This window comes from Musa acuminata, chromosome BXJ1-9, assembly GCF_036884655.1.
Source record: "Musa acuminata AAA Group cultivar baxijiao chromosome BXJ1-9, Cavendish_Baxijiao_AAA, whole genome shotgun sequence".
NCBI classification, from domain to species: domain Eukaryota; kingdom Viridiplantae; phylum Streptophyta; class Magnoliopsida; order Zingiberales; family Musaceae; genus Musa; species Musa acuminata.
Window position 1 is genome coordinate 21,219,359 of NC_088335.1, and position 12,112 is coordinate 21,231,470.

The 12,112-nt window shown below is 38.5% G+C and overlaps 1 protein-coding gene across 1 annotated transcript; it reads right to left on the reverse strand.

Annotated features, from left to right (window-relative positions):
* Positions 1-8,826: 8,826 nt before the first annotated feature.
* Positions 8,827-10,202, reverse strand: LOC135594309 (protein rough sheath 2 homolog). The gene has a single exon (XM_065084704.1). It carries the CDS (start codon positions 9,932-9,934, stop codon positions 8,942-8,944), a length of 993 nt encoding a protein of 330 aa, XP_064940776.1. The 5' UTR covers positions 9,935-10,202; the 3' UTR covers positions 8,827-8,941.
* Between the last annotated feature and the right edge of the window lie 1,910 nt (positions 10,203-12,112).

Genomic DNA, 12,112 nt, shown 5'->3' on the forward strand with positions numbered 1-12,112 from the left:
TATAATATCTCTTAATTCATTATGAATCATAAAAATTATAATTTTGAAAAATCAAGAGAAACCGTGATTCATTTTAACAAATCTTCTCTTAAATAAATAATGTAAAGAATTCTTAGGAGATCATGAAAAATCTTGATTCATATAAAAGATTTAATGAGAGATTATGATTTCGATAAAACTCATTCAAATTCATCAAATCATTTTCATAGTCCAAGAGATTCACAAAAACATAATATACATAGATTCATTAATCTTTTATTGAAAAATCAATAAGATAGAGATGTTTCATCTTAAGTTATTGGTTTCATACAAGTATGCGTTTATCTTTTTATTGCAAATAAAAACATGCATCAACTTTTAGGATCAAAAAGTGAATTTCGTCATAAAAACCATCAAGACCAATAAATCACAAAAATCATCATGTATAACTTTAAAATCTCATGCATAAAGTCGTCAATCATGGTATCAAAACATATAATATTTTTATTATATTATTAAATCATTAAGCATGATTTCATTAAACATAAAGCATCTTTAATCAAAATCGAGAAATAATACAGAAATCAACATGATACACATTAATGCTTCTTAAAAAAACATTCATACAATCATCATTAGATTTAAATCTAACTTTTTACTCCATTAACATAAAACATATAATTTTCATTATCATTTTTAAAATTACTAGCATGATCATAATTTTTGTATTTTCATTTTTAAACATGCAATTTTCAAGAAAAATTAATTCTAAACTAAAAAAAATATGTCATGAAAAGCATCTTGTAATTTCGAAGTAAATTAATGGGGTTTCAATTACCTCATCGTCGAAAGTCGTTAAGGCATAGTTTGCCACCTCGCCTTTCTTGATTTTCTCCTCATCTTCGGAGGAGCTCGATTCATTCTAATTTTTGTTCTTCTTCTTACTTTCAAAGTAAATAGTTGTGTTCTTTTTATTCTTTAATTTTTGTTTTATGAACTTTTTAAATTTCATGAGTAGTTCAAGTTCACCATCACTTAAGCTTATGCTCAAGTGATCTTTAATTGTTCTATATCTCAAATCCTTCCTGTTCTTTGGAAGGTTGTTCTTGAGTTATTTACGTGCATTGTACGTCATTTCATAGGTCATTAAAGACCCTAATAGTTCTTCAATGGGAAAGGTATTCAAATTTTTTAATTGTTGAATTGTCGTTACTTTTGAATCCCAACTTTTATTAAGAGAATACAAAATCTTGTTTACAAGTTCAAAATTCGAAAAACATTTGTCAAGTGCTTTTAAACCATTGACGACATCCGTAAAACGAGTGTATATGTCAACAATGGTTTCGCTCGGCTTCATTTGAAAAAGCTCAAAATCATGTATTAAAAAATTAATTTTCAAAGCTTTAACTTTGCTAGTTCCTTCGTGTGATTTCAAGAGTGCGCCAAATATCAAAAATTGTTTCGCAAATAGAAATATGATTAAACTCATTTCTATCTAGGGTGTAAAATAAGGCATTCATAGCCTTTGCATTTAGAGAAAACATCTTCTTCTCCAAATCATTCCAATGGTTCATTGGAAAAGAAGACATTTGAGAACTATTTTTGACCATATTCCATAAATTTAAATCAATCGAAAGCAAGAAAACTCTTATTCGAGTTTTCCAATAAGTGTAGTCCATCCGATTGAAAAAGAGAGGACGAATGAGAGAGTGACCCTCTTGAAAGCCGAAATGAGCCATTTCTCTTGGGTGTTAATCCAAATGAGAAATCATGAGGCTCTAATACCAATTGTTTAGATCAGGGGTCGGCACTAAGAGGGGCGATGAATTAGTGCAGCGGTAAAAACTATATCGGTTTGAAAAACTTCGTACGATAAAAATCGTTTCAAACGAAAAATCAATTTCGGAAACTTAACTTGAAAGCGTACGTAATGAATTGAAGGCAGTAAACACTTAAAGAGGTTTGCAGTAAGATAATAGCAAGAATAAAATGCAAACTAGAGAACATGACAGTTTTAGAGTGGTTCGGTCAACGTAACCTACATCCACTTTCCGCTTCCTCCTCCGATGAGGTCACCGACGTCCACTAGAGGCCTTCCTTCAATAGGCAAAGGCCAATCACCTTTTATACTCAATTCTCCTTTTATCGGGTTTAGGAGATAACCCTTACACCCCCACTCACTCCTCTCTCAAACTATTCTAACACTAGATCTTTGAAAGGAGCTCACACAAGATTGCAGCAGCATTTCTATACTTTTTTTTTTCCCTTAATACTTGTGTGCTTTAACCAGGGATGAGAGGAGTATTTATAGGCTTCAAGTTGATTCAAACTTGGAGCCTAAAACTTTCCCATCCCGAGTTCCCCAAGCACGGGTGGTACCACCGCCTGCACTGGGCGATACCACCACCTAGTGTCAATCGACGCTGACATTGTCCTGGGCGGTACTATCGCCTGACACCCTATTAGGGACGGTACAACCACCCAGACTAGCGGTACCATCACCTGACATAGTCTCGAAGATTGTACCATGATGATGAGATTTCTTGGGGCACTGTTTGGGCCTCTTATTGGGCCCAATACAGTTCTTACATGGGCCTAGCTGGCCCCTAATTAGGTTGGCCCAAATCCAAGCCTAATTACGTGCTAACTACGAAATCCTAAGACATTTGCTAAGCTAAACAAGTCCCTATGTCTATTCTTCCTATGAGCTTCCGACGATCTTCCGGCGAACTTCCAACGATCTTTCAACAATGTTCCGGCAGACTCCCGGTAAGCTTCTGGACTTCACGATGATCTTCTAGTCGAGTTCTGATGAGCTTCTCTGGCAAGCTCCTAAACTTCTCGGTTGGTTCCTCTAGAACTTTCGACGAACGTCCGGACTTCCGACGAACTCTCGAACTCCCAACGTAATTACGTCCCTGACTCCGGGACTTTATTTTGCTTCATACCTTGTTATCGTAGTTAATCCTGCACATGTAAAACACACTTCAATCTAGACAATTAATACTAAGCATTAATCAAGTTGTCCGACATGTCATTGGTCCCTTGACGCTTCGTCTGATTCTTCGACACATCGTCCTCTCTTACAGCCTATTGCCCAATCGGCTAGTTGACTCTGCAACTCTGATATCCTTTGCGCAATATCCGCTTTTCTTGGTCCGATGCCCGAATCCACGGCCCGAAGCCTTCTGTCGATACGTCGACTGATCCACCGGCCCGATGTCCAATCTTCTGACATTTTCCTCCGGCCCAACATGATTTTTCCTACTTTAATTGTCTCATCCTGATCGAAGCATCCTGCGTCACTCAAAACGTAAATTAAAATATAAACACATATCGATTGGTTTCATCATCAAAATCCGAAATTCAACATCCTCTACTACCACTAGAGCCAAAACATAACCACCCCTGTCTAATTCACATTTACATTCATCATAGGACATAAAAGCGTTAACTTCCTTCTTTGGTGCACTGATTTCCACAGGTTATAATAGAGCTAAAATAATCTTCTTTTCATTCACCTTAAAAGAATAAGTATGTTTGTAGTCATCGTACAACACCCTTCTATCATAATGCCAAAGTCTTCCCAACAGCAAATGACAAGCATCCATAAGAGCAATATCACACTATACTTCATTTTTATAATATTAATGTGAATGAGGGATTGTGTCCAACTTTAGCTTCTGCAACATCTCCAAAGATACCATATTATCAAAATTGCCACTATCTATGATCACCAAGCACACTTTGGCAAGAGAAGTGCATTTAGTGTGAAACACATTCTTTCTCACCCAACTTTCATATTCAACCACACAGGACACTTGTAAGCTATGTTACAGTACAATAGACAAACCATGATCAACATAAGTAACCTCTTCCTCATCATCATCGTATTTTGGTTTGTCGTCAACTTCATCTTCTCCTCCATCACTATGATCTTCAACCAAAGTTACAATCCTCCTATTTTGACAATATGAAGTAATATGCCCAAAACCATGACATTTGAAGCATTTTTGACTACTTGGTATGGAAGAATTATGTGTTTGTTTGTTGCTAGTATGTCCTTCACCTTTGTTTTGCACCTTTGATACCACCTTGCTTTGGATAGTAGGTTTGAAATTTCCTCCTTTTGTATAGCCTTTTTTTTACTCATACCAAGAAATATTTTTAAATTTATGTTACTTTTCAACTTTTAAAGCCAACTTGCTCACATCATTTAAAGACCAATATGACTATAGTTGAACCACTTTAGCAATATCATATTTCAGACCTCATAAGTATCTTGCAATGGTTTGCTCTTCTAGTTCCACAAGCTCTCCTTTTAACATAAGATTATTGAATTCTGCTATGTACTCCTCTATACTAAGATCTTTTTGCTTCAAATCACGGATTTTGAGAAAGATCTCTTGCCTATAATTGTTAGGTAAATATTTTCTCTTTAGCTCCCTTTTCATTTTCTCTCATATCAAGATCTTACTCTTACTCTTTGTTTCTTCATATTTTCTCACAAAAAAGATACATTCCGTCTAAGTTTAAGAGCCATAAGTTTTACCTTCTTTTATTCTCAAGGTTCATGAAAATCAAAAATTATTTCCATTGTATTAAGCCAATTAATAAAGTTATCAACATTAATTTTATCTTCAAACTTCGGAATATCTAATCTTGGGTTGTATTTGTTCTACCACTCGTCTTGGACTGCATGTCTTGCCCGAAATTTTCTCGACTCCCTTGGGTGAGGAGATGTATCATCATCAGAAGTAAACTCTTGGACATCATTTTCACGTTGGTTGTTTCTACTTCGAAGTTCTTCAATTATTTCATTTTTTTCTTATAGACTACGCAGTAATCTTCGTAGCTGCAGCCTTAACGACTCATCATCATCTTTGTGGCCCCTACCTTTACCAACTATATTTTTTCAATTCCACCTTGCCATGATCTCTAACATTTAGCTCTAATACCAAACTGATATCTGGGGTGATTTAGAATGAGGGGGTAAAACAAAATAGACTTTGATAGAAAAACCAATAGTATAGTTGTATTTGCTAGAATAAGTTTTTGAAATAGAAAAGGAACAAACTCACGATAATACTTCAATAAGATCGAAAAACAGCTCACCACCAGATTTAAAATCACAAAGGGATGTAGAAAGATTACTACCCTAAGGATAATAAACAAGTATATAGAACTAAAAACAAAAGACTCACTACTCAAGGATGCATCCAAGAGATACAGAGTTTAAGAGAGCTTCTACTATCATTAGTTTCTAAAAATCCCTTCTAACCGCTAAATACTAAAATAAGTACTAGTACATGAAACAACCCTTCATGCATAGGAAATTTCGAAATTAAGTGTTTTACAACTAGTAACTAACTTCTTTAATACATTTCTTAGTCATAAAGAAAAGTACCTTGAAACAGTTATAACCTTATCTAAGGAATGTACTAATGAGTGACAATATTTGAATAGGCTAAGTTGAAAACTATGAGATAATATTGTTGGCTGAAAAAAAATATCATAGTATCAACAAAGCCCATATGAGACTATTATAACAAATTAGGTACTCCGATGTTAAATTTGTGTGAATGATAATTTATCAAATGCTTCTTCAACTCATTTGTACTCAATCTCCGACTTTTGGTTTCATCGTATCATAACAAGGAGTACGTCTTCTTAGTAGAATGCAATAGAGAATATTTAGTATTAAGAACAGCAAGGCAGAATACTTGTAAATAAATTTTACTCCTTCACCGACCTAAAAAAAAAAAGTTAGATCCTTCTCCTACCGAAAAAAGAGGCAAGTAGAGAGAGATTATTGTCACGGAAGGGGAGTGTGATGAACATTTCTGGTCGAGGTTTTAGGCGGTAAAGCATAGTCGTGGCTACTACTCGTCCGAATGGAAAGAGTGATAAATGGTTTGATTTGGGTGATCAGTGATGTCAAAAGTTTAAGCTATTAGGAAAGGGTTACTATATTTATATCCTTAACGTCTCCTCAAAGTTCATACTTGACTTGCAAATTAAAACCCATATGATGGTGCAAACCCAAATGACTAACGTGTTTTGCATATCAAAACACCATGAAAGAGAGAGAGGTGAAAGATTCAAGGTCATGATCGTCTTTGAAACCATGATTCGGATTTTGATTGACATAAAAAATTAATATTTTATAAAAGAATATATATATATATATATATATATATAATTTAGATGGATATGTATGATATTTGAATGGTATTCATAAAGAAAATATATGTAGAATTTAGAAGAACTCGATGATAGTGTAAATACCTTAAAATGAAATCAACTTTAAGATGATCATGTTTGTCGGGCTTATTGAAGGCAGAAAACTTCTATCCCAACTTATCCACGAGCTTGTGTAAATCAAATTGACGTTTTTCTTCTTTTTTTTTAATTTTATGTTGATAACATCCTTATCATCACCGAAGCTCCCAAATGGGAATTTTCTCTTGACGTACCTTCGTCTCAAAATTTTTTCGAATAGCATGGAACAATTACATTGTTCTAAGTGTGTGAGAAATTTGGATCTTCTAATTACTCTTGGATCCAAATATGCTGTCAAGATGGTCAAATAATTTGATATTTTTCTAAAGGGGACAAAAGTGTTGGAAGATGATCCTCATGGCCAATAATGCTAATATAATGGAAGAAGAAATATGACATTAAGAGTTATTTACTGTTAAAATATTCAATTTTCAGTTTTTTTCCTTGCCTTACTTAGGAAATATGACATCAATGGCATTGAAAAAAAAGAAAGAATATAATCATCTTTTTTTAATTCACATATTTGGTTGAAATTGAAAGACCCAATACATGGGCAAAGATGACCATGTGTATTTTTTAGAGAATTTATATATCATTTTATGAAAAAAAAAATATTGTTACAAAAAATTAAAAATAAAATGCTCTATAATAAAAAAAACAAAAATTCTAGATTTTATGATAAAACCATAAAGTAGCTCTCTTTACAACCAACAACTCGATTCATTCACAGCTGAGATATTTGTGATAGATTTACTGTTTGATTAAACATCATCGAAAATATAATTATGATCCTACATCACTCACATATAATATAGAAAATAATTTAATTTATTTTTATGATAGATTATAATATTTTAATCTCTTTTATAAGTTTAAATATCAAAATAATAATAATTAAAAATTATAATTAGATGAAATCAAATATATGACCAAGTTATCCGAGATTCAACACGCCTTTAGTGGATGTGATAGATAAGTAGCCGTTCAATGTGTGGACAAGGAGAGTAATTATGTATGACGGACCTCATCGGCACCCATTGAATACCTCAAATTATTCCTTTAGTGGTGGACAACACTCTTCCTGCCCTTCCCATCTACGTGTAGACAAACGCATGCTGCAGTCTCACGAGCCTGGATAAATGTTGGTGCCCCACACACACAACCCGCCCCCCTCAGTTTCGGGATCTGTGCGAGGTGGGGGTGGATGAAGCAGAACCCCTCTCTCTCTCTCTCTCTCGTTGTCACGCGTCGGGAATGGGCGGTAGGAGTTGTCGCTGTCTCCCTCTCGCCCATCGCAAATAATTGATTCCTCCCGCGACCAGGGCAGCCGACTACTCCGGCCCATACCCGCCTTGGAGCGCAGCGTCCCGCGACCCCATGGACGCAGACGTTCGCGGACACCGAGGCAGAGAGGGCATGGCGATGCGTTGCTCTTGTTCTTTATTGCTGCTGTGAGATGTGGCCCCGAAAAGGACGACACTCTGAAGCGTCCCATCGCGCCAGGGGCGCCTGCTGCTGCTGCTCTGCCCCGGCTTGGCCTCTGGGAGCAGAAATAGCAGCAGCGGTCAGCAGATGGACGGAGAGAGAGGGAGAGGGGGGCAGGGGAGCTTCACATGCATTCATTCATTTATCCACCCATACATCATCTGACCTACAATCCATGCGACCTGTCCCTTTCCTCGCTGCGCCTGCTGCTGCTCCTCTAACCCCCCCATGACTCCGGGCGGTGACAATTCAACTTTTGTCCTCTCCTCTCTCTCTCCTTTACTGGTGAAAATAATTGCTCAGCTCTCTGAGGAGCACTCCACCAGTGTGAAACCACCACCCCTGTTCTCTTTCTCCTAATGAGAAAAAAATCTTTTATATATGACAGTAAGGGATATATTAGTAGCTGATTGAAGATTTCTCAGATACCAGATATTGGTACTTTGGGTTGGGGATGTTATCTAAGAACAGCTGTTAATGGATCTTATAAACTAGATCGAGTGTAAGCTTAAGATTCCACAGAGACAAGTAGGAGGGAGTGCAAAAGCCTCTGGGATGTGTAGCTTCTGAACACTAGATTAGCTGCTGTTGGCTTTATATATTAAGGATTATGTGCACAGTTCATGATTTCGTGTGGGAGAAGAAACAACTCATTTCAGTTCGTCATTGCTAATCCAAGATTTTAGATAATAACATCATTTATAGTGTCAACTTGGGTTACGTTGACTTGATTTTTTCTGTGATTGTGAGAAGTATTTGGATTATACAAAGCAAGACAATGAGCAATTTATACTTTGATTATTGCTTTGTGATGCAGATGCTGAAATCTGCTCCAATGGCAAAATCAACTCAACGCTGACAAATTGCTCGACACTGTTGAGTAATTCTGCATATAAAGAGTTTCGTTCACATATGCTAGCTTCTCATGATTTGTTTCTGCGAGTATCCTCGTAAGCATTAGAGATTTATATGTCGTAGGAAATATGTATATAGCAGCAATACAAAGAGAGATTCTGAAGGACGAGATCACGAACGTACGCCTTGTCCATGCAGTCAATCTTACGTAGAACGCGAACGGACTAAATGATCGAAAGCTGATGCGATTCTTGTTCATCTCGATCCTTACAAGCACTCGTTGAAAATGGAGGAAGGAAGTGAAGGAAGAAAAAGAATGCCTTGTAAACCATGTACTGATCTACCTTACGTTACATGAAAAGGAAAAGAATCGAGCACTGTCACCAGCGATTCTTCGGATCAACGTTGCGAGCTTCGCCTGCTTACGTGCCCAAGCCTCCGCCATCTTTGCTTCCTCGGCCTCCGCCTCCGTCCTCAGCTGCGTCACCTTCTCCCTCCACTCCCGTTCCACCCTCTCGAGCCGAGACCTCTCCTCATCCCGCAGCCGCCGTATCTTCCCCTCCACCTCCTCCACCTTCTCCGTCTTCTTCCTCGCCTTCTCCGTCTCCATCTGCTGCTCCAGCCGGCTCAGCCGCCACGCCGCCTCCTTCCGGTGCTGCACCCACGCCCGCCGACCCTCCTCCACCTCCTGGCACATCTGCACCAGGATGGGCACCCGGTGCGCCGCGAGCGCCGGCGACCGCGGGGGCGACAGCGACAGCGCCACGGACGGCGCCGCGGCCGTGGCGGAGGAAAGCACGGAGGAGGGCGAGGGGGAGGAGCAGTGGTCGATGGGGAGGGGGGGCTCCCGGAGCAGCGCGTGTTTCTCGGCGAAGGTCTGCAGGATGTGCTCGTAGGCGCTAGAGGAAGCGGCGGCGGGGGCGACAGGAGAGGCCGCGCCCGGTACGGGGTGGTGGGAGTAAGGGTACGGGTGGCGGCCGCTGCCGGCGCCGGATTGGTTGGCGAGCTTGAGCTGCTTCTCTTTGAAGACTTCCCACCACTTGCCGAGGCGCTTGGGGGTGCGGCCGGGGAGGTGGGCGGCGATGGCCTTCCACTTGTTGCCGTAGCGGGCCTGGAGGGAGATGACGAGGGACTGCTCCTCCGGGGTGAGGGAGCCCTTCTTGAGGCCGGGGCGGAGGTAGTTCTTCCAGCGCTCGTGGCACGACTTGGGGTCACGGTGGAGGGGGCGGCCCATCCGCTCCGACACCATTCCCCACTCCTTGGGGCCGTACTGCTTCACGTACTCCCGCAGGAGCTCGTCCTCCTCCGGCTGCCACCGCTGCCGCTCCCTCATCTTTGTTGCTGCTCAGAGCGCACGGATCCGACCCTCGTCCACCAATATATCATATCCAAAGCCACCTTCTTGTTGCTGTCGTTACTGAAGGAGGATGAGAAGTAGATCAGGGATTGAACGCTGGGGGATGATGGGATCTAAAGGTGTGAATTGTCACTGAAGCATGCAGGCGAGCCCTCTGATCTCCCTCTTTCTCTCTCTCTCTCTCTCTCTCTCTCTCTCTCTCTCTCTGGCTGGTCACATGGCGTTTCGCAGCATTGAATGAGTGTGGATGCTGTGGCTGGCTTCTGTCTGCTAATATTGCGCGGCCGCAGCCTCCCATTTCTGGTCCATGTCGCGTATCAGCATACGTGATATAACATGTTGGATAACGATGTATTATGGTTTTATACGATAAAATTATATATTTATCCCTATAAAATTAATGATATTTCTTTTTTTTCATAATTGAAGTTATAATCTATATACACACGTGAAACTCAAAAGTTACATAAATAGTGATATAGATAATTTTCATCAATTTAAAGAGAATGACATTAGTTGATATAAAATATGTTAGATAATATCATAAACTTTTTATAATATAGTGAAAGAAAATGATTGGAACAAGGGATACAATGCAGCTTAGTTCGTTGGTTTGGGGTACAAAATGTCAAGTCATTGGCATACTGTTCTTTTCTTTAAATAAAAGTCATATACATGATTATAAGGGTAATTATTGGTTAACTATGATTAGTATCTTAATCCTTATATTTTTTAAAATAATATTAAAATTTTTATATTTATAAAAATAAAATATTTAATTTTAATTCTCTTCATGGGAAAAAATCATACTTGTTGTTACATGAAAAAATAATGTGAATAAAAAAAATAAAAAATAATTTTATTTATTTTTTAAATTATTATTTTATATATAAATCAATTTCCTCCTCTCATTCTCTTTTTGACATGTTTGTCCGTTGCCCATCGCACCTACTTGTCTCTGCACTTGTTCTCATCACCCATTGCACTTACTCACCCACACATATTCGCCCATCACACTTGCTCACCAGTCGCTTATCGCATTTATTTGCCCATCGCTTGCCACATGCTTGTCGCCCCTCTTTTTTACCGGATCTATGATCAAATGAATCATATAAGTTTATTATCATGTTTTTTAGGGATGATTAAGTCATTTATCTTACAAGCTTAAGTTCCTCGCTTGAAAACTTCATAATCTAAATGTGCAGCTGAAGGATGGACAATATTCTAATTATAATTGTTGTGATTCGAAAGAATATTTGATTGGCCTACTGTTCTTGATACCATGATTTGGTTTAAGGATCGCGGTCCGGCCTAAGAATAAAGCATCCTATTTTGTCATTGTTATAAGATCATCTGCTTTGTACATATTTTATGCTATGGTGTGATGGTGTGTACACTTGCTTTGCTTGAGATGCAAAAGGTAGCAAAAGTTAGACACACCATTGTCACTGTTAAATTTGGTTCTATGACGATGATTCTAAGGTTAAATTTGAAGGTCATGTTTGTTCATGCGGCATGTAGGAATCAGAATCGAGCCACTGCACATCGGCATGAATCTGCACGTACATAAATTCCAAATATGTTCTTCGTTTTGGCTTAACGGGAGATTTGTTTTTGTCATCGGAAAAGATGAATGATCACAGATTTTATTGGTTAGTTTTGATTCGCTCTTTGCATTCTGTAATGCAGGACATGACAAAGACCCAAGAGGGCCGATGGCAGCCTGAACGGAGCTCCCCCGAAGGTCTTGCCGATCGAGATACCTGCCATATCAATATCTGCACTAAATCGTTGATGAATAATTTCAGCGATAAGGCTTTGGTTGGAGAAGGATCATATGGAAGTGTCTCCAATGAGCTAGATACTTACTTTGCTGCTCAGGTCAGCATGATTTCTGCCTTGACAAGCGCACAACTAATTCACATTTCAGCTGATATCTTCGTATTTCTGAAGATATAAATCATTTAAAACGAAAGAGATCAGATTTATGATGATATCTTCGTATTTCTGAAGTTATGGATCATTTAAGAATGAAAGAGATCAGATTTATAGTTTGCTACATTTATGTTATTGACAAACTAGATTTTACCCTCTTGAATCCTTTCACTTTTACATTGCGGTTGAATTAGAAAATTATTTGAGTGGTGTCAGTTT